The 24,073-nt window shown below is 43.4% G+C and overlaps 2 protein-coding genes across 3 annotated transcripts in view; one reads left to right on the forward strand and one right to left on the reverse strand.

Moving 5' to 3' along the window:
* The window catches only part of LOC149983671 (E3 ubiquitin-protein ligase TRIM47-like), a 23,102-nt gene extending 18,295 nt beyond the window's left edge, over positions 1-4,807 (reverse strand). Inside the window, exons 1-2 of one of the 2 annotated variants that reach the window (XM_090230900.1) lie at positions 4,125-4,795; positions 3,613-3,741 (exon numbers count right to left, since the gene is read on the reverse strand). In XM_090230900.1, the coding sequence (XP_090087026.1) occupies positions 3,613-3,741; positions 4,125-4,739 (744 nt within the window). In that variant the 5' untranslated portion in view covers positions 4,740-4,795. Of the gene's footprint in view, positions 1-3,286; positions 3,742-4,124 lie in introns of those variants that run through there. The other variant, XM_090230901.1, reaches the window with a different exon arrangement.
* Positions 4,808-13,142: 8,335 nt separating this feature from the next.
* Positions 13,143-23,945, forward strand: LOC149983672 (E3 ubiquitin-protein ligase TRIM16-like). The gene is made up of 6 exons (XM_090230868.1): positions 13,143-14,036; positions 14,460-14,555; positions 20,875-21,108; positions 21,453-21,612; positions 21,738-21,797; positions 22,029-23,945. The coding sequence occupies exons 1-6, from the start codon at positions 13,440-13,442 to the stop codon at positions 22,541-22,543; spliced, it is 1,662 nt and encodes a 553-aa protein (XP_090086994.1). The 5' UTR covers positions 13,143-13,439; the 3' UTR covers positions 22,544-23,945.
* The last annotated feature ends 128 nt before the right edge of the window (positions 23,946-24,073 follow it).

Here is a 24,073-nt window from a genome sequence, read left to right on the forward strand (position 1 = left end):
GACTGACAGTCACGAGCGGTGCAGCAGCCTCTGCAGCAGCAGCCTCCCCCGGGTCCTAGTGCCCGCCCGGTAAGACGGTTAAGATGCGATGGAACGGAGAGAAAATAAATCACAGAGAAAATATATTGACTGATATATTGAATTGTTTAGGGAAGCTTTAGCTTTGGCTTTAATACATTCTGAAAATACTTGAAAACCAAAATAGAAAAGAATAGTAGCCCTCCTCAGGAACAACAAAACCCTTACAGACCAACTTCTTCTTCTATGATCTAATGGAGGTCCTCAAACCACCTTTAAAAGTGCATGGCGCCACCTACTGTTCTGGAGTGTGTTCAATCAGGGTTTACATCACTCTAAATCCTCCTACCTAACTCAGTACTTCTGAGAAAATAAAAGAGTCCTACTAACTTAACTTCTAATAGACCCTCCCCATCCCCCAAATTCCTTCCAAACTCTCCCAACCCTGTCCAACCCCAATGACACTTCAATCTTTCCCTCTCTTCAACATCCTTATAACAATATCACAACACATACAAGTCTTGATATTACCTCAACTAACCTATGACCCCGTGCATTGACTCTGTACCGGTTCCCACCTGTATATAGTCTGATTTTAGTCTCACTATTGTTACTGCAGCTCTTTAATTACTTGTTACTTTTAATTCTTATTCTTATCCATATATATTTTTTTGTTAGTTAGGATCTCGTAAGTAAACATTTCACTGTGAGGTAAAAACACCTGTTGTATTCAGCATTTCACTGTAAGGTAAAAACACCTGTTGTATTCAGCATTTCACTGTGAGGTAAAAACACCTGTTGTATTCAGCATTTCACTGTCAGGTAAAAACACCTGTTGTATTCAGTATTTCACTGCCAGGTAAAAACACCTGTTGTATTCAGTATTTCACTGTAAGGTAAAAACACCTGTTGTATTCAGCATTTCACTGTGAGGTAAAAACACCTGTTGTATTCAGCATTTCACTGTCAGGTAAAAACACCTGTTGTATTCAGCATTTCACTGTGAGGTAAAAACACCTGTTGTATTCAGCATTTCACTGTGAGGTAAAAACACCTGTTGTATTCAGCATTTCACTGTCAGGTAAAAACACCTGTTGTATTCAGCATTTCACTGTCAGGTAAAAACACCTGTTGTATTCAGTATTTCACTGTCAGGTAAAAACACCTGTTGTATTCAGTATTTCACTGTCAGGTAAAAACACCTGTTGTATTCAGTATTTCACTGTGAGGTAAAAACACCTGTTGTATTCAGTATTTCACTGTAAGGTAAAAACACCTGTTGTATTCAGTATTTCACTGTGAGGTAAAAACACCTGTTGTATTCAGTATTTCACTGTAAGGTAAAAACACCTGTTGTATTCAGTATTTCACTGTGAGGTAAAAACACCTGTTGTATTCAGCATTTCACTGTCAGGTAAAAACACCTGTTGTATTCAGCATTTCACTGTCAGGTAAAAACACCTGTTGTATTCAGTATTTCACTGTCAGGTAAAAACACCTGTTGTATTCAGTATTTCACTGTCAGGTAAAAACACCTGTTGTATTCAGTATTTCACTGTCAGGTAAAAACACCTGTTGTATTCAGTATTTCACTGTCAGGTAAAAACACCTGTTGTATTCAGCATTTCACTGTCAGGTAAAAACACCTGTTGTATTCAGTATTTCACTGTCAGGTAAAAACACCTGTTGTATTCAGTATTTCACTGTGAGGTAAAAACACCTGTTGTATTCAGCATTTCACTGTGAGGTAAAAACACCTGTTGTATTCAGCGCATGTGACTAACCCTACACTCATTAAAACCCCACTACCACATTCCACTACTTTGACCCTATTTGCTCCATCACCATGACAACTAACCCTACACTCATTAAAACCCACTACCACATTCCACTACTTTGACCCTATCTGCTCCATCACCATGACAACTAACCCTACACTCATTAAAACCCCACTAACCCATTCCACTACTTTGACCCTATCTGCTCCATCACCATGACAACTAACCCTACACTCATTAAAACCCCACTACCCCATTCCACTACTTTGACCCTATCTGCTCCATCACCATGACAACTAACCTACACTCATTAAAACCCCACTACCACATTCCACTACTTTGACCCTATCTGCTCCATCACCATGACAACTAACCTACACTCATTAAAACCCCACTACCCCATTCCACTACTTTGACCCTATCTGCTCCATCACCATGACAACTAACCTACACTCATTAAAACCCCACTACCACATTCCACTACTTTGACCCTATCTGCTCCATCACCATGACAACTAACCTACACTCATTAAAACCCCACTACCACATTCCACTACTTTGACCCTATCTGCTCCATCACCATGACAACTAACCTACACTCATTAAAACCCCACTACCCCATTCCACTACTTTGACCCTATCTGCTCCATCACCATGACAACTAACCTACACTCATTAAAACCCCACTACCACATTCCACTACTTTGACCCTATCTGCTCCATCACCATGACAACTAACCTACACTCATTAAAACCCCACTACCACATTCCACTACTTTGACCCTATCTGCTCCATCACCATGACAACTAACCTACACTCATTAAAACCCCACTACCACATTCCACTACTTTGACCCTATCTGCTCCATCACCATGACAACTAACCTACACTCATTAAAACCCCACTACCACATTCCACTACTTTGACCCTATCTGCTCCATCACCATGACAACTAACCCTACACTCATTAAAACCCCACTACCACATTCCACTACTTTGACCCTATCTGCTCCATCACCATGACAACTAACCCTACACTCATTAAAAACCCACTAACCCATTCCACTACTTTGACCCTATCTGCTCCATCACCATGACAACTAACCCTACACTCATTAAAAACCCACTACCACATTCCACTACTTTGACCCTATCTGCTCCATCACCATGACAACTAACCTACACTCATTAAAACCCCACTACCACATTCCACTACTTTGACCCTATCTGCTCCATCACCATGACAACGACCTGGGAGGACGGGACACCACCACTCAACACCCCCTGGAACTCTTCTGAAGTCAAATCTCATATGACCAAATTCTTCTCTGGTTCTGAACTCTTCTCCACACCTTCTACCTCACTGAACTCTCCCTCATTCATTTCCATTTCACCTCCAGGACTCAGTCTGGGGCACGACTCACTCTGTTTGCACTTGAATTATAACATTTGAAATGTCTCTATTCTTTTGAAAATAAATGTTGTTCAATGTTTACTGTTCATTATTATTTCACTTGCTTTGGCATAGTAAAGATATGTTTCCCATGCCAATAAAGACCTTTGAATTGAATTGAGAGAGAGAGAGACAGCTCCATGTTAATGTATAGGGGACATGAGTCGTCATGGTTACTCATGGTTATGTGATGAGGCAGCCCAGTTGGTTACATGAACCAGTCTATTCTCTGAAAGGGGTCCAGACAGCCTGTTCCCAACAGTGGGGTCAGTGGGATTGGATAGGGGCCCCCCTCTCTCTCTCTCTCTCTGACTGGAGGAGAGAAGTGAAATGGTGTGTCTCCTCTGGTCAACAATACTCACCTTGAGAGACTCCACAGCCTGTTGGAGCTCCTTCAGCTTCTTCTCTCTCTCCTGGAATCTCTGCTGGACCTTCTGCTGACTCATCCCCAGCTGCCTCTGTGGAGAATCACTCTTCAATGAGCTATCAAGCTTTATTAGTCCAGTAGATCAATAGTATAGTAATGTGACATAGGACCCATAGAGAGGAAGGTCTACAATCCTGAGGAAGTCCCTTTACAATATGATATTATGTTGCTATGTGAATCATTATAGTTTTTATGGTAGGCCTACATGTATCAAGGGGTTGAGACTGAACTTTGGACTCATAAAAGGCCATTCAGAATGATAATAGTGTTTGACTTTAGAAAATGGTGATACATTTGGAGAATCTGGGTTAACATATCTATATACTCAAGGTTTGTGTTCATAATTGTGGATCCATTTCATATTGTATATAATATAATGATCTCATATTCAAACAGATTTAGTTCCTACTGTATCTTTAATTCTTTGTTTATCAGACAGCCACCAACAAGTTGTTCTGGTCTTACCTGTTTCTCAGTCCTCTCTGCTGCAGCTGACACTGTATCATGGCCTTTATGTTCATCCATCGCACACAGCAGACAGATACACTGCTGATCGGTACGACAGTAAACCTCCAGCAGTTTGTCATGATGAGAGCAGATCTTCTCCTGTAGTTGTGCCATGGCCTTGACCAGCTTGTGCTTCTTGAAAGCAGGAGATTCATAGTGAGGTTGGAGGTGAGTCTCACAGTAAGAGGCCAGACACGCCAGACAGGACATGAGGGCTTTCTGCTTTCTGGTCCCAGTGCAGAAATCACACGCCACATCTCCAGGTCCAGCATAGCACAGAGCAGGAGGGGGAGCAGCCTGGAGTCCTGTCTTCCTCAGTTTCTCCACAAGCTCAGCCAACATGTTATTTTTCCTCAGATTAGGCCTTGGAGTGAAGGTCACTCTGCACTGAGGACAGCTATAGACCCCTTTCAGATCATCCTGATCCCAGCAGCCCTCAATACAGCTCCTACAGTAACTGTGTCCACAGGGAATAGCCACCGGCTCCTTCAGTAGATCCAGACAGACAGAACAACAGAACTGGTCCTGGTCCAGCAGATCTCCCTGTTGAGCCATTTGGACGGTTGTTCACTCGAACACAGGCAGACGACAGAGAGACTCAGATCAGTTTCGTTTACACAGAAGAGAGTTTGTGGGAAGGGGAGGGACTTCCTGGTTCTGCCAGAGGGGTGGGGTTAGAAGGAGGGAGGGGTTAGAGGAATGGAGGAAGAGAGAGAGGAACTGCAAGCAACAGCAAGAGGGAGACAAATAGTTTAGTTCCAAGGTTAGAGCCCTTAACATGGAACAAATGACATAATGAATCTTAAAATGTGAGTTGTTAGAATATATGAAGGGCAACAGTTTCTATGAAGTACGTATGTATCATTATTTTAATGACCTTTATAATGCCTTATTGTTGTAATTAATCAATAAGGACTGAGGAGGTGTGGTATATAGTTAATATACAGTACCACAGATAAGGACTGAGGAGGTGTGGTATATAGTTAATATACAGTACCACAGATAAGGACTGAGGAGGTGTGGTATATAGTTAACATACAGTACCACAGATAAGGACTGAGGAGGTGTGGTATATAGTTAATATACAGTACCACAGATAAGGACTGAGGAGGTGTGGTATATAGTTAATATACAGTACCACAGATAAGGACTGAGGAGGTGTGGTATATAGTTAATATACAGGACCACTGATAAGGACTGAGGAGGTGTGGTATATAGTTAATATACAGTACCACAGATAAGGACTGAGGAGGTGTGGTATATAGTTAATATACAGTACCACAGATAAGGACTGAGGAGGTGTGGTATATAGTTAATATACAGTACCACAGATAAGGACTGAGGAGGTGTGGTATATAGTTAATATACAGTACCACAGATAAGGACTGAGGAGGTGTGGTATATAGTTAATATACAGTACCACTGATAAGGACTGAGGAGGTGTGGTATATAGTTAATATACAGTACCACAGATAAGGACTGAGGAGGTGTGGTATATAGTTAATATACAGGACCACAGATAAGGACTGAGGAGGTGTGGTATATAGTTAATATACAGTACCACAGATAAGGACTGTTCTTAGACAACGCAGATTGAGAATTATTATCACATATTTATCAGATGTTATCGCGGTTGTAGTGAAATGCTTGTGTTTCTAGCTCCAACAGGGCAGTAATGTCTAACAATGCTTGTGTTTCTAGCTCCAACAGGGCAGTAATATCTAACAATGCTTGTGTTTCTAGCACCAACAGGGCAGTAATGTCTAACAATGCTTGTGTTCCTGGCTCCAACAGTGCAGTAATATCTAACAATGCTTGTGTTTCTAGCTCCAACAGGGCAGTAATATCTAACATTGCTTGTGTTTCTAGCTCCAACAGGGCAGTAATATCTAACAATGCTTGTGTTTCTAGCTCCAACAGGGCAGTAATATCTAACAATGCTTGTGTTTCTGGCTCCAACAGGGCAGTAATATCTAACAATGCTTGTGTTTCTAGCTCCAACAGGGCAGTAATGTCTAACAATGCTTGTGTTCCTGGCTCCAACAGTGCAGTAATATCTAACAATGCTTGTGTTTCTAGCTCCAACAGGGCAGTAATATCTAACAATGCTTGTGTTTCTAGCTCCAACAGGGCAGTAATATCTAACAATGCTTGTGTTTCTAGCTCCAACAGGGCAGTAATATCTAACAATGCTTGTGTTTCTAGCTCCAACAGTGCAGTAATATCTAAGAATGCTTGTGTTTCTAGCTCCAACAGTTCAGTAATATCTAACAATGCTTGTGTTCCTGGCTCCAACAGGGCAGTAATATCGAACAATGCTTGTGTTTCTAGCTCCAACAGGGCAGCAATATCTAACAATGCTTGTGTTCCTGGCTCACAGAGGGCAAATCTAAAAAGTAAAAGAAAATATTAGGACAAGCATTGATAGATATAGATATATATACTGTTTACTGTGATGTGATGCATAGACAATTTGACTAGAATACAGTATATACATATGAAGTGGACAGTAGTAGTTAAATAGGACAGGCCTTGACTAGAATACAGTATATACATATGAAGTGGACAGAAGTAGTTAAATAGGACAGGCCTTGACTAGAATACAGTATATACATATGAAGTGGACAGTAGTAGTTAAATAGGACAGGCCTTGACTAGAATACAGTATATACATATGAAGTGGACAGTAGTAGTTAAATAGGATGAACCATGACTAGAATACAGTATATACATATGAAGAGGACAGTAGTAGTTAAATAGGACAGGCCTTGACTAGAATACAGTATATACATATGAAGTGGACAGTAGTAGTTAAATAAGACAGGCCTTGACTAGAATACAGTATATACATATGAAGTGGACAGTAGTAGTTAAATAAGACAGGCCTTGACTAGAATACAGTATATACATATGAAGTGGACAGTAGTAGTTAAATAGGACAGGCCTTGACTAGAATACAGTATATACATATGAAGTGGACAGTAGTAGTTATATAGGACAGGCCTTGACTAGAATACAGTATATACATATGAAGTGGACAGTAGTAGTTAAATAGGACAGGCCTTGACTAGAATACAGTATATACATATGACGTGGGTAAAACAGTAAACATTATTAAAGTGACCAGTGATTCCATGACTATGAACACAGGGCAGCAGCCTCTAAGGTGCAGGGTAGAATAACCGGGTGGTAGCCGTCTAGTGACTAAAGTTCAGGACAGGGTAGAGTAACCGGGTGGTAGCCGTCTAGTGACAGAGACTAAAGTTCAGGACAGGGTTGAGTAACCGGGTGGTAGTCGTCTAGAGACTAAAGTTCAGGACAGGGTAGAGTAACCGGGTGGTAGCCGTCTAGTGACTAAAGTTCAGGACAGGGTAGAGTCACCGGGTGGTAGTCTTCTAGTGACTAAAGTTCAGGACAGGGTAGAGTAACCGGGTGGTAGCCGTCTAGTGACTAAAGTTCAGGACAGGGTAGAGTAACCGTGTGGTAGCCGTCTAGTGACTAAAGTTCAGGACAGGGTAGAGTAACCGGGTGGTGGCCGTCTAGTGGCTAAAGTTCAGGACAGGGTAGAGTAACCGGGTGGTAGCCGTCTAGTGACTAAAGTTCAGGACAGGGTAGAGTAACCGGGTGGTAGTCTTCTAGTGACTAAAGTTCAGGACAGGGTAGAGTAACCGGGTGATAGCCGTCTAGTGACTAAAGTTCAGGACAGGGTAGAGTAACCGGGTGGTAGCCGTCTAGTGACAGTGACTAAAGTTCAGGACAGGGTAGAGTAACCGGGTGGTAGCCGTCTAGTGACAGAGACTAAAGTTCAGGACAGGGTTGAGTAACCGGGTGGTAGTCGTCTAGAGACTAAAGTTCAGGACAGGGTAGAGTAACCGGGTGGTAGCCGTCTAGTGACTAAAGTTCAGGACAGGGTAGAGTCACCGGGTGGTAGTCTTCTAGTGACTAAAGTTCAGGACAGGGTAGAGTAACCGGGTGGTAGCCGTCTAGTGACTAAAGTTCAGGACAGGGTAGAGTAACCGGGTGGTAGCCGTCTAGTGACTAAAGTTCAGGACAGGGTAGAGTAACCGGGTGGTGGCCGTCTAGTGGCTAAAGTTCAGGACAGGGTAGAGTAACCGGGTGGTAGCCATCTAGTGACTAAAGTTCAGGACAGGGTAGAGTAACCGGGTGGTAGTCTTCTAGTGACTAAAGTTCAGGACAGGGTAGAGTAACCGGGTGATGGCCGTCTAGTGACAGTGACTAAAGTTCAGGACAGGGTAGAGTAACCGGGTGGTAGTCGTCTAGTGACTAAAGTTCAGGACAGGGTAGAGTAACCGGGTGGTAGCCGTCTAGTGACTAAAGTTCATGACAGGGTAGAGTAACCGTGTGGTAGCCGTCTAGTGACAGTGACTAAAGTTCAGGACAGGGTAGATTAACCAGGTGGTAGCCGTCTAGTGACAGTGACTAAAGTTCAGGACAGGGTAGAGTAACCGGGTGGTAGCCGTCTAGTGACTAAAGTTCAGGACAGGGTAGAGTAACCGGGTGGTAGCCATCTAGTGACAGTTAACAGTATGATGGCCTTGAGATAGAAGCTGTTTTTTAGTCTCTCGGTCCCAGCTTTGAAGCACCTGTACTGACCTTACCTTCTGGATGGTGGCTGAGGTCCTTGATGATCTTCCAGAAGTAGCAGGGTGAACAGGCTGTGGCTCGGGTGGCTGAGGTCCTTGATGATCTTCTAGATGGTAGCAGGGTAAACAGGTCGTGTCTCGGGTGGCTGAGGTCCTTGATGATCTTCTTGTTCTGCCTGTAATACCGGGTGGTGTAGATGTCCTGGAGGGCAGGCAGAGTGCCCCCGGTGATGTGTTGGGCTGACCACCCTCTGGGGAGCCTTGTGGTTGTGGGCGGTGCAGTTCCCATACTAGGCGCTGATACAGCCCGACAGGATGCTCTCGATGGTGCATCTGTAAAAGTTTGAGAGGGTATTATGTGCCAAGCCACATTTCATCATCCTCCTGAGGTTGAAGAGGTGCTGTTGTGCTTTCTTCACGACGGGTCTGACACAGGAGTGTCTGCGCTTCTCTACCTGACCGTCTCATCACAACAGGCTGCCCTGGTGGGTCTGATACAGGAGTGTCTGGGCTTCTCTACCTGACCGTCTCATTACAACAGGCTGGCCTGGTGGGTCTGATACAGGAGTGTCTGGGCTTCTCTACCTGACCGTCTCATTACAACAGGCTGCCCTGGTGGGTCTGATACAGGAGTGTCTGGGCTTCTCTACCTGACCGTCTCATTACAACAGGCTGCCCTGGTGGGTCTGATACAGGAGTGTCTGGGCTTCTCTACCTGACCGTCTCATTACAACAGGCTGCCCTGGTGGGTCTGATACAGGAGTGTCTGGGCTTCTCTACCTGACCGTCTCATTACAACAGGCTGCCCTGGTGGGTCTGATACAGGAGTGTCTGGGCTTCTCTACCTGACGGTCTCATTACAACAGGCTGCCCTGGTGGGTCTGATACAGGAGTGTCTGGGCTTCTCTACCTGACCGTCTCATTACAACAGGCTGCCCTGATGGGTCTGATACAGGAGTGTCTGGGCTTCTCTACCTGACCGTCTCATTACAACAGGCTGCCCTGGTGGGTCTGATACAGGAGTGTCTGGGCTTCTCTACCTGACCGTCTCATTACAACAGGCTGCCCTGGTGGGTCTGATACAGGAGTGTCTGGGCTTCTCTACCTGACCGTCTCATTACAACAGGCTGCCCTGGTGGGTCTGATACAGGAGTGTCTGGGCTTCTCTACCTGACCGTCTCATTACAACAGGCTGCCCTGGTGGGTCTGACACAGGAGTGTCTGGGCTTCTCTACCTGACTGTCTCATTACAACAGGCTGCCCTGGTAGGTCTGACACAGGAGTGTCTGGGCTTCTCTACCTGACCGTCTCATTACAACAGGCTGCCCTGGTGGGTCTGATACAGGAGTGTCTGGGCTTCTCTACCTGACCGTCTCATTACAACAGGCTGCCCTGGTGGGTCTGATACAGGAGTGTCTGGGCTTCTCTACCTGACCGTCTCATTACAACAGGCTGCCCTGGTGGGTCTGATACAGGAGTGTCTGGGCTTCTCTACCTGACCGTCTCATTACAACAGGCTGCCCTGGTGGGTCTGATACAGGAGTGTCTGGTCTTCTCTACCTGACCGTCTCATTACAACAGGCTGCATAATTTTGCACGCCCAATTTTTCAGTTTTTGATTTGTTAAAAAAGTTTGAAATATCCAATAAATGTCGTTCCACTTCATGATTGTGTCCCACTTGTTGTTGATTCTTCACAAAAAAAATACAGTTTTATATCTTTATGTTTGAAGCCTGAAATGTGGCAAAAGGTCGCAAAGTTCAAGGGGGCCGAATACTTTCGCAAGGCACTGTACCTGCAAGTTCCCAGACATTTCTGGGGGAAATGGTTCTAGCCCTCAACCTCCGATCCAACAGGTCCATAGCAGTGTGAACAGACAACACAGAGTTACACATAGAGTAAACAATTAACAAGTCAATAACACAGTAGAAAAAAGAGAGTCTATATACATTGTGTGCAAAAGCCATGAGGAGGTAGGCAAATAATTACAATTTAGCAGATTAACACTGGAGCGATAAATGATCAGATGGTCATGTACAGGTAGAGATACTTGTGTGCAAAAGAGCAGAAAAGTAAATAAATAAAAACAGTATGGGGATGAGGTAGGTAAATTGGGTGGGCTATTTGATTTTGGATTGGAGATGTTTGATATGAGTCTGGAAGGAGAGTTTACAGTCTAGCCAGACACCTAGGCACTTATAGATGTCCACATATTCTAGGTCGGAACCATCCAGGGTGGTGATGCTAGTCGGGCGTCGGGTGCAGGCAGCGAACGGTTGAACACTATCTAGAAGACAGAGACATATCATTACATATAGTATAGAACACCATCTAGAAGACATATCATTACATACAGTATAGAACACCATCTAGAAGACAGAGACATATCATTACATACAGTATAGAACACCATCTAGAAGACAGAGACATATCATTACATACAGTATAGAACACTTCCTAGAAGACATACCATTACATACAGTATAGAACACCATCTAGAAGACAGAGATATATCATTACATACAGTATAGAACACCATCTAGAAGACATATCATTACATACAGTATAGAACACCATCTAGAAGACATATCATTACATACAGTATAGAACACCATCTAGAAGAAATATCATTACATACAGTATAGAACACCATCTAGAAGACATATCATTACATACAGTATAGAATACCATCTAGAAGACATATCATTACATACAGTATAGAACACCATCTAGAAGACAGAGACATATCATTACATACAGTATAGAACACCATCTAGAAGACAGAGACATATCATTACATACAGTATAGAACACCATCTAGAAGACAGAGATATATCCTTACATACAGTATAGAACACCATCTAGAAGACATATCATTAAATACAGTATAGAACACCATCTAGAAGACATATCATTACATACAGTATAGAACACCATCTAGAAGACATATCATTACATACAGTATAGAACACCATCTAGAAGACAGAGACATATCATTACATACAGTATAGAACATCATCTAGAAGACAGAGACATATCATTACATACAGTATAGAACACCATCTAGAAGACATATCATTACATACAGTATAGAACACCATCTAGAAGACAGAGACATATCATTACATACAGTATAGACCACCATCTAGAAGACAGAGACATATCATTACATACAGTATAGAACACCATCTAGAAGACATATCATTACATACAGTATAGAACACCATCTAGAAGACATATCATTACATACAGTATAGAACACCATCTAGAAGACAGAGACATATCATTACATACAGTATAGAACACCATCTAGAAGACAGAGACATATCATTACATACAGTATAGAACACCATCTAGAAGACAGAGACATATCATTACATACAGTATAGAACACCATCTAGAAGACATATCATTACATACAGTATAGAACACCATCTAGAAGACATATCATTACATACAGTATAGAACACCATCTAGAAGACAGAGACATATCATTACATACAGTATAGAACACCACCTAGAAGACAGAGACATATCATTACATACAGCATAGAACACCATCTAGAAGACAGAGACATATCATTACATACAGTATAGAACACCATCTAGAAGACAGAGACATATCATTACATACAGTATAGAACACCATCTAGAAGACATATCATTACATACAGTATAGAACACCATCTAGAAGACATATCATTACATACAGTATAGAACACCATCTAGAAGACAGAGACATATCATTACATACAGTATAGAACACCATCTAGAAGACAGAGACATATCATTACATACAGTATAGAACACCATCTAGAAGACATATCATTACATACAGTATAGAACACCATCTAGAAGACATATCATTACATACAGTATAGAACACCATCTAGAAGACAGAGACATATCATTACATACAGTATAGAACACCACCTAGAAGACAGAGACATATCATTACATACAGCATAGAACACCATCTAGAAGACAGAGACATATCATTACATACAGTATAGAACACCATCTAGAAGACAGAGACATATCATTACATACAGTATAGAACACCATCTAGAAGACATATCATTACATACAGTATAGAACACCATCTAGAAGACATATCATTACATACAGTATAGAACACCATCTAGAAGACATATCATTACATACAGTATATCATAGATGTATAAATCCTTCCTTTATATTTCCTGTACCACTTTCCATGACAGTAGCCTTATTACTGGTTCGTAGAATCTTCATAGAAACTGTTACCCTTTATATATTCTAACCACTCTATTTAATTTATTCTATATTAAGGGTCCTAACCTAGAAACTAAGGCCTTCTCAACTTTGCCTGCAGTTTTCTCTCTCTCTCCCTTCCTCTAACCCCTCCCTCTCTCCCTCCCTCCCTCCCTCCTTCCCTCCCTCTAACCCCTCCCTCTCGCCCTCCCTCTCTCCCTCCCTCCCTCTAACCCCTCCCTCTCTCCCTCCCTCCCTCTAACCCCTCCCTCTCTCGCTCCCTCCTTCCCTCCCTCCAACCCCAGCCCTCTGGCAGAACCAGGAAGTCCCTCCCCTTCCCACAAACTCTCTTCTGAGGAAACGAAACTGATCTGAGTCTCTGTGTCGACTGTCTGTGTGAGAGTGAACAACCGTCCAAATGGCTCAACAGGGAGTTCTGCTGGACCAGGACCAGTTCTGTTGTTCTGTCTGTCTGGATCTACTGAAGGAGCCGGTCACTACTATCTGTGGACACAGTTACTGTAGAATCTGTATTGAGGGCTGCTGGGATCAGGATGTTCTGAAAGGGGTCTATAGCTGTCCTCAGTGCAGAGAGACCCTCACTCCAAGGCCTAATCTGAGGAAAAATAACATGTTGGCTGAGCTGGTGGAGAAACTGAGGAAGACAGGACTCCAGGCTGCTCCCCCTCCTGCTCTGTGCTATGCTGGACCTGGAGATGTGGTGTGTGATGTCTGCACTGGGACCAGAAAGCAGAAAGCCCTCATGTCCTGTCTGGCGTGTCTGGCCTCTTACTGTGAGACTCACCTCCAACCTCACTATGAATCTCCTGCTTTCAAGAAGCACAAGCTGGTCAAAGCCACGGCACAACTACAGGAGAAGATCTGCTCTCATCATGACAAACTGCTGGAGGTTTACTGTCGTACCGATCAGCAGTGTATCTGTCTGCTGTGTGTGATGGATGAACATAAAGGCCATGATACAGTGTCAGCTGCAGCAGAGAGGACTGAGAAACAGGTAAGACCAGAACAACTTGTTGGTGACTGTCTGATAAACAAGGAATTAAAGATACAGTAGGAACTAAATCTGTTTGAATATGAGATCATTATATTATATACAATATGAAATGGATCCACAAATATGAACACAAACCTTGAGTATATTGAGTTTGTTACAAATGTATCACCATTTTATAAAGTCAAACACTATTATCATTCTGAATGGCCTTTTATGAGTCCAAAGTTCAGTCTCAACCCCTTGATACATGTAGGCCTACCATAAAAACTATAATCATTCACATAGCAACATAATATCATGTTGTAAAGGGACTTCCTCAGGATTGTAGACCTTCCTCTCTGTGGGTCATATGTCACATTACTATACTATTGATCTACTGGACTAATAAAGCGTGATAGCGCATTGAAGAGTGATTCTCCACAGAGGCAGCTGGGGATGATTCAGCAGAAGGTCCAGCAGAGATTCCAGGAGAGAGAGAAGGAGCTGAAGGAGCTCCAACAGGCTGTGGAGTCTTTCAAGGTGAGTATTGTTGACCAGAGGAGACACACCATTTCACTTCTCTCCTCCAGTCAGAGAGAGAGAGAGCGAGGGGCCCCTATCCAATCCCACTGACCCCACTGTTGGGAACAGGCTGTCTTGACCCCTTTCAGAGAATAGACTGGTTCATGTAACTGACTGGGCTGCCTCATCACATAACCATGAGTAACCATGACTGACTCATGTCCCCTATACATTAAAATGGAACTGTCTCTCTCTCAATTGAATTAAATTCATAGGGCTTAATTGGCATGGAGATATATGTTTACATTGCCAAAGCAAGTGAAATAGACAATAAACAAAAGTGAAATAAACAATCAGAAATGAACAGTAAACATTACACTTGGAAGGGATTTGGAGGATGGGGGAGGGTCTATTAGAAGTTAGTAGGACTCTTTTATTTTCTCAGAAGTACTGAGTTAGGTAGGAGGATTTAGAGTGGTGTAAACCGTGATTGAACACACTCCAGAACAGTAGGTGGCGCCATGCACCTTTAATGTTGATTTGAGGACCTCCATTATATCATAGAAGAAGAAGTTGTTCTGTGAGGGTTTTGTTGTTCCTGAGGAGGGCTACTATTATTTTTATTTTTATTTTCAAGTATTTTCAGAATGTATTAAAGCCAAAGCTAAAGCTTCCCTAAACAATTCAATATATCAGTCAATATATTTTCTCTGTGATTTATTTCCGTCAACCGTTCCATCGCATCTTAACCGTCTTACCGGGCGGGCACTAGGACCCGGGGGAGGCTGCTGCTGCAGAGGCTGCTGCACCGCTCGTGACTGTCAGTCCTCCTTGTAGCTCATTGGTTAAGCTGTGGCTCGAGACTGTTAACAGTTAACGGACAGGAAACGGCTCTGACAGGACACATTCATGTCGAGGCAGTGATGTGAATGTGTGGTAAGTTAGAATAGAGAGAGAGAGTTTTCACTACTATAGACTTTGGTCATAATCAAAGCTTTGTTAACCAATAGGTTTTTATGTGAGGCTGCCTGTAAGTTACAGTGTAACAGACGTTACTAACGGTAACGGTGTCTTTTAAATTCGACATAAGTTATGTGGTGATGATATCTAGTTAACGTTGTATTTAATGTAGTGTAATGACCTGACTAGATCATAAAGGAACAATTGTCCAGACAGAGGATTGAGTTACGAATTGACGGTTTATTAGCAACTTTACACAGGCTACTTTTTGGCCTTAGCTCACGCCAAATAAATGAAAGATACCCCACAAGCCAATCGGGACCTTCTCTTGTGAAGCCCAGACGTAAGAGAGAGAACAAAGGCTGAACCTTAACTTCCAATGCCCCGCCCCCTCCACGCCACTCCGCCAACCACCAGGATGCCCGGCATCAGAACATCCCAGGCATTCCTGTGATTGGCAGATAGCAGGTTGATTGGCATGTCGGACCCCGCGAACACTGGGAACTGGTAAGTACAACACAACCACCTACTAGCCGAACACATAACACACAGCTGTCTGTGCGGGTCGCTACAGTAGTTTTACTATCTGTGCCAGGCTATAAATGACACAGATAATATCTAGTTAACGTTGTATTTAATGTAGTTTTACTATCTGTGCCAGGCTATAAATGACACAGATAATATCTAGTTAACGTTGTATTTAATGTACTTTTACTATCTGTGCCAGGCTATAAATGACACAGATAATATCTAGTTAACGTTGTATTTAATTGATCACAGCTTTCTGCTTTCCATGTAGAGTTTTTGGTAAAAAACATTACATTTGATTATTTTGTCAGTAATGGCTGCAAAAATGGGAAAAATCTTAGTTTATCTTTGATAATATCTTTGTCAAACATGAGATGACACAAACACACAGAGACAGTGTTGTGTCAAAGCTACCAGGAAACTATCAATCATGGGAACATTGCTCAGATTTGAACATCTGACCATGCTGGTGATATTGCAGAGAGAAGGGAGTATCTGAGGAGAATTGTTGTGGTCACATCAATGTTAGGAAGACAGGGACTCTCTTTCTGTGACAATGATGAATCTAGTGAAAGCACAAATAGAGGGAACTCTCAATAGTAAAACTAAAATAAAACTCAAACAACTTCCTAGATACATCATGCTGAACTGAGTTTACCAAGAACTACGGTATTGATGTCAAAACAGAAGAGATGTTGGTGGACAGAAACTTTCTTGCCCGGAAAAGAGAGGCTGGTGTTCTGTACCTGTCTGTCCAGGAGGGAGGAGAGTAGAGCAGGACCAAGAGGTGTTCTGTACCTGTCTGTCCAGGAGGGAGGAGAGTAGAGCAGGACCAAGAGGTGTTCTGTACCTGTCTGTCCAGGAGGGAGGAGAGTAGAGCAGGACCAAGAGGTGTTCTGTACCTGTCTGTCCAGGAGGGAGGAGAGTAGAGCAGGACCAAGAGGTGTTCTGTACCTGTCTGTCCAGGAGGGAGGAGAGTAGAGCAGGACCAAGAGGTGTTCTGTACCTGTATGTCCAGGAGGGAGGAGAGTAGAGCAGGACCAAGAGGTGTTCTGTACCTGTATATGTCCAGGAGGTAGGACAAGGCCTGGTGGACCTGGAGAGCAGGGTGGCAGAGTTCTGACTCAATGAGGTGCAGAGAGGCTACTGAACCTACTGTCTCTCTCAATTCAATTCAATTCAAGGGCTTTATTGGCATGGGAAACATGTGTTAACATTGCCAAAGCAAGTGAGGTAGATAATGTATAAAGTGAATATATAAAGTGAAATAAACAATAAAAATGAACAGTAAACATTACACATACAGAAGTTTCAAAACAATAAAGACATAAAGACATTACAAATGTCATATTATATCAAATGTATATACAGTGTTTTAACAATGTACAAATGGTAAAGGACACAAGATAAAATTAATAAGCATAAATATGGGTTGTATTTACAATGGTGTTTGTTCTTCACTGGTTGCCCTTTTCTCGTGGCAACAGGTCACAAATCTTGCTGCTGTGATGGCACACTGTGGAATTTCACCCAGTAGATATGGGAGTTTTTCAAATTTGGATTTCTTTTCGAATTCTTTGTGGATCTGTGTAATCTGAGGGAAATATGTCTCTCTAATATGGTCATACATTGGGCAGGAGGTTAGGAAGTGCAGCTCAGTTTCCACCTATTTTTTTGGGTAGTGAGCACATAGCCTGTCTTCTCTTGAGAGCCATGTCTGCCTACGGCGGCCTTTCTCAATAGCAAGGCTATTCTCACTGAGTCTGTACATAGTCAAAGCTTTCCTTAATTTTGGGTCAGTCACAGTGGTCAGGTATTCTGCCGCTGTGTACTCTCTTTGTAGGGCCAAATAGCATTCTAGTTTGCTCTGTTTTTTTGTTAATTCTTTCCAACCTGTCAAGTAATTATCTTTTTGTTTTATCATGATTTGGTTGGGTCTAATTGTGCTGCTGTCCTGGGACTCTGTAGGGTGTGTTTGTGAACAGAGCCCCAGGACCAGAATGCTTAGGGGACTCTTCTCCAGGTTCATCTCTCTGTAGGTGATGGCTTTGTTGTGGAAGGTTTGGGAATCGCTTCCTTTTAGGTGGTTGTAGAATTTAACAGCTCTTTTCTGGATTTTGATAATTAGTGGGTATCGGCCTAATTCTGTTTTGGTTTGTTTGGTTGTCAATTAGGGTGTGCAGGGTGAATACATGGTCTGTTGTACGGTAATTTGGTAAAAAGCCAATTTGACATTTGCTCAGTACATTGTTTTCATTGAGGAAGTGTACGAGTCTGCTGTTAATGATAATGCAGAGGATTTTCCCAAGGTTACTGTTGACACATATTCCACGGTAGTTATTGGGGTCAAATTTGTCTCCACTTTTGTGGATTGGGGTGATCAGTCCTTGGTTCACAATATTGGGGAAGATGCCAGAGCTAAGTATGATGTTAAAGAGTTTTAGGATAGCCAATTGGAATTTGTTGTCTGTATATTTGATCATTTCATTGAGGATACCATCAACACCACAAGCCTTTTTGGGTTGGAGGGTTTTTATTTTGTCCTGTAACTCATTCAATGTAATTGGAGAATCCAGTGGGTTCTGGTCGTCTTTAATAGTTGATTCTAAGATCTGTATTTGATCATGTATATGTTTTTGCTCTTTATTCTTTGATGACCTCAGGCCTTAGATATTCCAGGATGATATAGTGAAGGCTTTTTGTTCCATAGAGTGTCCAATGTTGTTGGTTGTGGTTTGGCCTCAGGCCAGTAAGTGTGAGCAGAGCCTGCTGAGCATCTGGTACATGCCATTGGCTTGGGCGAGTGTGAGAGTGGGGGTTGGGACTGTTTGCCCACTCACTACCTGGGCGTATGTGTGGCTTCCATGTTGAGGCCCTCTTTGCGGGGGTGGGGTGCATGGGGTGGGCAGGAGTGGCATAGGTCTGATCTGAGGGGGCCTAAATGGGGTGTGGGCATGGTTGACGTGGGGGGGTGTTGATTGGTTGGGGTGGGGGTGTAGATGTGTCTGGGTGTACTGTGGTCTGGATGTAATTCCTCTTGGCGTGGGTCCTCTATGTGTAGGTCCAGGGGGGGTCCTGCAGGTCTGGGAGGGTGTCTATTGATCTGTTGCTCCTGTGTGAAGTGTTGGGGATACGTTTGAGGGCGATGTCCTTTAGAGTCCGGGCAAAGGTGGGCACTGCTGCCTTGTAGAGGTGGACCTGGTCATAGAGGCTGTTCAAGTCCAGGGTGGAGTGGTGGGCCAGGAAAACGTTTGGTTTTGAGGCACAGTCACGGGAAATACTTGCGTTTACCCGAGGTATTGTGGCAGGGTGGAAGTATTTTCGTGGTAGCAGGGTGGAGATAACCACTTGTGCGTTGGGGAAAGTAGAAGAAGCCTTTTCAATCACTCCCTTCAGTGCTGTGGCCACCCTTTCCTGCTGTGCTCTCAGGTCGTTTGTGCCTGTGTGTATTATTATGTGGCTGGGTGAACCTAGTTGGTCCTCAGACAGAAGGTCGAGGGCGCGCTGGGTGTTTGGACACCAGAGTTTAGACAGAAAGTTTTTTATCTTCTATATATTTCCCATTTGAGTCCATAAGTTGTACAATCTGTGTCTTGTGTTTGTCCTCAGTGGGTGTGGAGGGGTTGTCAGAAGGGCCATCAGGGTGGCTGACAGGGGGGGTGCTCAGAGGGGGTGAGAGCCGCTGGGCTTGGGGTTCCTCATTTATCTGTTCTGCTGTGATGTCGACTCTATGGTCAGGGTCTGGTGTGGACTGTTCTGCTGTGGTGTTGAGACTTTTGTCAGGTGCTGAGGTGGGCTGTTCTGCTGGCTTCTCTGTGGTGGTGGCCACCTCTCTAGTGGGTTGTTCTCTGTCACACTCCGTCCCCCTCACCCTCTCCTCCATCCCCCTCAACCTCTCCTCCACCAGCAGTCTGATCCTCTCCTCTAATGCTCTGTTCTGCTCCTCTTTCTCCTGTTGAAGTTGTCTCACCACTGTCCAGAGTGCAGATATGTCTCTGTCCACCTCCAGCTCTCCGGGTCTGGTTAAGGGGATGTTGTTGTGCTGGACTGTTGTCTGGGTCTGTGCTGACTGAAGTGTAATCACCTGCTGTTCCAGCTCCACCTGCCTTACCTCCAGCTGGGTGAATTTGTCCTTCATTTCAATGATTTTCGATAAGGAGCTTCATTTTGTAATCTTTTCTTGCTTTATCATTCTTTACATGCACAGGGTACTGTAATTACCTCTGAACAGCGGGAGGGAGCTTCTAAGGCCTCTCCATTTGGTTGGGGTAGACTGTGTGACTCTCCTGCCATTGTTGGGCTAATGGGCTTTGACACCTCTCACTTGACACGTCAGTGCTAGTTGAAGCTGTATCAAGCTTGGCATAATTATGTTAGAATTCAGTCCTTATAAAGTAATGTTGTGTATTTTTCTTCTTGGCTTTTGGAGATAAAATATAGTTTCAGACTAAACATTACTCACTCAGTTCCAGGTTGGATGGTGTTTTCAGGTTTCTGTTGTTTTCCAGAGAATTTGCTGTATAGAATAATAATCCTTGGTAGTTGTGAACCTTCCAGGTGATTCCGTAATTCCGTCCAAAATCAGGTTGTAGGTTTTAAGTTTTGATTTGAAGTGGGGGTTATGTTGTAGAGGGTAGAATCCAGTATGTGTTCCTGACAAAAAATCCAAGTTTATCTAACTCCTAATCTATCTTTTTTTAAGAAAATGCTGAAAAATGCAGGAGCTCATCTGATCCTGACCTGTTCTCTCTCTCTCTCTCTCTCTCTCTCTCTCTCTCTCTCTCTCTCTCTCTCTCTCTCTGTCTCTGTCTCTGTCTCTGTCCCTGTCTCTCTCTCTCCCTCTCTCCAGCGCTCTGCACAGTCAGCAGTGGAGGACAGTGATCAGATCTTTACTGAGCTGATCCGCTCCATTGAGAGAAGGAGCTCTGAGGTGAAGGAGCTGATCAGAGCCCAAGAGAAGGCTCAAGTGAGTCAAGCTGAAGGACTCCTGGAGCAACTGAAGCAGGAGATAGCTGAGCTGAGGAAGAGAAGCACTGAGCTGGAGCAGCTCTCACACACAGAGGATCACATCCATTTCCTCCAGGTAACTAAACTGTCTTGTTACATGTGATATGAAATTAACTTCATGTGAAACTATTCATCTCAATCATTATGTTGTCCTGTCTCTCTGTCCCTGTCTCTCTCTCTGTCCGTCCCTCTCTCTCTGTCCGTCTCTCTCTCTCTCTCTGTCCGTCCCTCTCTCTCTCTCTCTCTCTGTCCATCCCCCTCTCTCTCTCTCTCTGTCCGTCCCTCTCTCTCTCTCTCTCTCTCTGTCCGTCCCCCTCTCTCTCTCTGTCCGTCCCTCTCTCTCTCTCTCTCTCTCTCTCTCTCTCTCTCTCTCTCTCTCTCTCTCTCTCCAGAGTTATCAGTCTCTCTCTCTCTCTCCAGAGTTATCAGTCTCTCTCCAGTATCAGTGTATCTTCAGACTTACCCAGCATCGTTGTCCGTCCTCTTCAGTACTTTGGAGATGTGAGTAAGACTGTGTCTGAACTGAGAGAGAAACTAGAAGACTTCCTTAAAGGAGAATGGACCAAGATCTCCACTACAGGTGTGTTGAAAACAATAAGAACATCAACTTTAGACCATTGAAAGTTCCCTACTAGTCATATACATGTGGAATATGGTCTGATGATAACATTCCCTCTCTCTGTCAATGTGTTTGTGTGTCTGTAGTGAATATAGTGGATGTTGTACTGCCTCCAGAGCCCAAGACCAGAGAACAGTTGTTACAATGTGAGTCTCTTTATTGTGAAGTAACTAACAGTCTCTTTTTACTGACACTCCTAACAATCCCTCTAGAAATATATAGCAATAGTAGATCTAATCAAAGACTGGGTATCTATCTGACTCCTCATATTTCTCTGATTTGATCTCTGCTGTGCTCTAATCAAAGACAGGGTAGATACAGTATCTGACTTAACTTATTGTTCTGACTCCCCTCATTGGTCTCTGCTCTTCTCCCAGATTCCTGTCAGCTCACACTGGACCCAAACACAGCACACACACGCCTCTCTCTGTCTGAAGGGAACAGAAAGGTGACCTGTACAGACCAAGTCCAACCATATCCTGACCATTCAGACAGATTCACCAACTACAGGCAGGTTCTGTGTAGAGAGGGTCTGTCTGGACGCTGTTACTGGGAGGTGGAGTGGAGTGGTGGTGTTATTACAGCAGTCTCATATAAAGACATCAGCAGAACAGAGAGAGGTAATGATGGTGTATTTGGATTCAATAACAAGTCCTGGAGATTAGTGTGCTCTAGTGGTGATTATTGTTTCAGACACAATAATGTTGTGACTAAAGTATCAGGCCCTCAGTCCTCCAGAGTAGGAGTGTACCTGGATCACAAGGCAGGTACTCTGTCCTTCTACAGTGTCTCTGACACAATGACCCTCCTCCACAGAGTCCAGACCACATTCACTCAGCCCCTCTATCCTGGGTTTGGTCTCTCTGGTTCTGCTGAGCTGGTTAAACTGTAGTAGGGTCCACATAGATACTAGTCATGCTGGTGTAGTCTATAGCTGAGCTGGTTAAACTGTAGTAGGGTCCACATAGATACTAGTCATGCTGGTGTAGTCTATAGCTGAGCTGGTTAAACTGTAGTAGGGTCCACATAGATACTAGTCATGCTGGTGTAGTCTATAGCTGAGCTGGTTAAACTGTAGTAGGGTCCACATAGATACTAGTCATGCTGGTATGTCTATAGCTGAGCTGGTTAAACTGTAGTAGGGTCCACATAGATACTAGTCATGCTGGTGTAGTCTATAGCTGAGCTGGTTAAACTGTAGTAGGGTCCACATAGATACTAGTCATGCTGGTGTAGTCTATAGCTGAGCTGGTTAAACTGTAGTAGGGTCCACATAGATACTAGTCATGCTGGTGTAGTCTATAGCTGAGCTGGTTAAACTGTAGTAGGGTCCACATAGATACTAGTCATGCTGGTGTAGTCTATAGCTGAGCTGGTTAAACTGTAGTAGGGTCCACATAGATACTAGTCATGCTGGTGTAGTCTATAGCTGAGCTGGTTAAACTGTAGTAGGGTCCACATAGATACTAGTCATGCTGGTGTAGTCTATAGCTGAACTGGTTAAACTGTAGTAGGGTCCACATAGATACTAGTCATGCTGGTGTAGTCTATAGCTGAGCTGGTTAAACTGTAGTAGGGTCCACATAGATACTAGTCATGCTGGTGTAGTCTATAGCTGAGCTGGTTAAACTGTAAACTGATTTGTTATTAATTAAAATTCAATACAATGTTTTAATCTTGTACATTTCCTTGAATCATGATGTCTGGTGTTGATGTATATTGGTTGTCATTCAGAACCATTGATATGTTTTCTCAGTTGGTTCTCTGTCTCTATGTAATTCTCCTCAGTATCATTGATCAGCTTGTTGGCTCGGTCCTAATTGATGTGTTCTCTGTCACCTGGAGCTGCATGGAAAATGGTCCAGGAACTAAAGGACAATTCAGGACTAGTCAGCCCACTACAAGCTGGTATCACTTACTTTCTACTAAACTATATGGTCTGGTTTCCCAGACACAGATGAATCCTAGTCCTGGACTAAACAGTATGTTCAATGTAGATGTCCAGGAAACCGGCCCTAAATGTGTCATCTTTCATCCTCCCATACTGCTCAGTCCAGCAACATTAAACCTGTCCAGCAGGTGGTGCTGTTGACCAAACAATAAAACCAGCAGATATCTTGACTTGCCACTCGGTATATCAGTAATGTTCAGAATAGTACTTTAATATCATTGGAGATTGATGGTCTTTTTAATCCACTATCCAGAGTCAGGAACAGATGAAGTTAGGTCTGCTACTGTTCAGTGATTAAATATGATTTATGGTGATGGGAAATAATAAAAAACACTCAACTTCATCTAGTAATAGTTTTCCTTTGTTATTTATTCCAAGGTGTGTCTTTAACTTGTAAATGTATTGTGTGGAGGTGAGCTAGTGGTGTGGCTGATAGAATAGAATGAAAAGGGAGGAGGGGAGGGGAAATGG

Source organism: Oncorhynchus mykiss, chromosome 4, assembly GCF_057628025.1.
Source record: "Oncorhynchus mykiss isolate SJ-2025 chromosome 4, ASM5762802v1, whole genome shotgun sequence".
Lineage (NCBI taxonomy): Eukaryota > Metazoa > Chordata > Actinopteri > Salmoniformes > Salmonidae > Oncorhynchus > Oncorhynchus mykiss.

What these genes read in the sequence shown, in the direction of transcription:
- LOC149983672 (XM_090230868.1), top strand. Translation starts at nt 13,440, where the DNA reads ATGGCTCAACAGGGAGTTCTGCTGGACCAGGACCAGTTCTGTTGTTCT. An exon ending in ATCACATCCATTTCCTCCAG is followed by an intron (nt 21,109 to 21,452) that starts GTAACTAAACTG and finishes CTCTCTCTCCAG; the next exon opens with AGTTATCAGTCTCTCTCCAG. An exon ending in CAGAGAACAGTTGTTACAAT is followed by an intron (nt 21,798 to 22,028) that starts GTGAGTCTCTTT and finishes CTCTTCTCCCAG; the next exon opens with ATTCCTGTCAGCTCACACTG.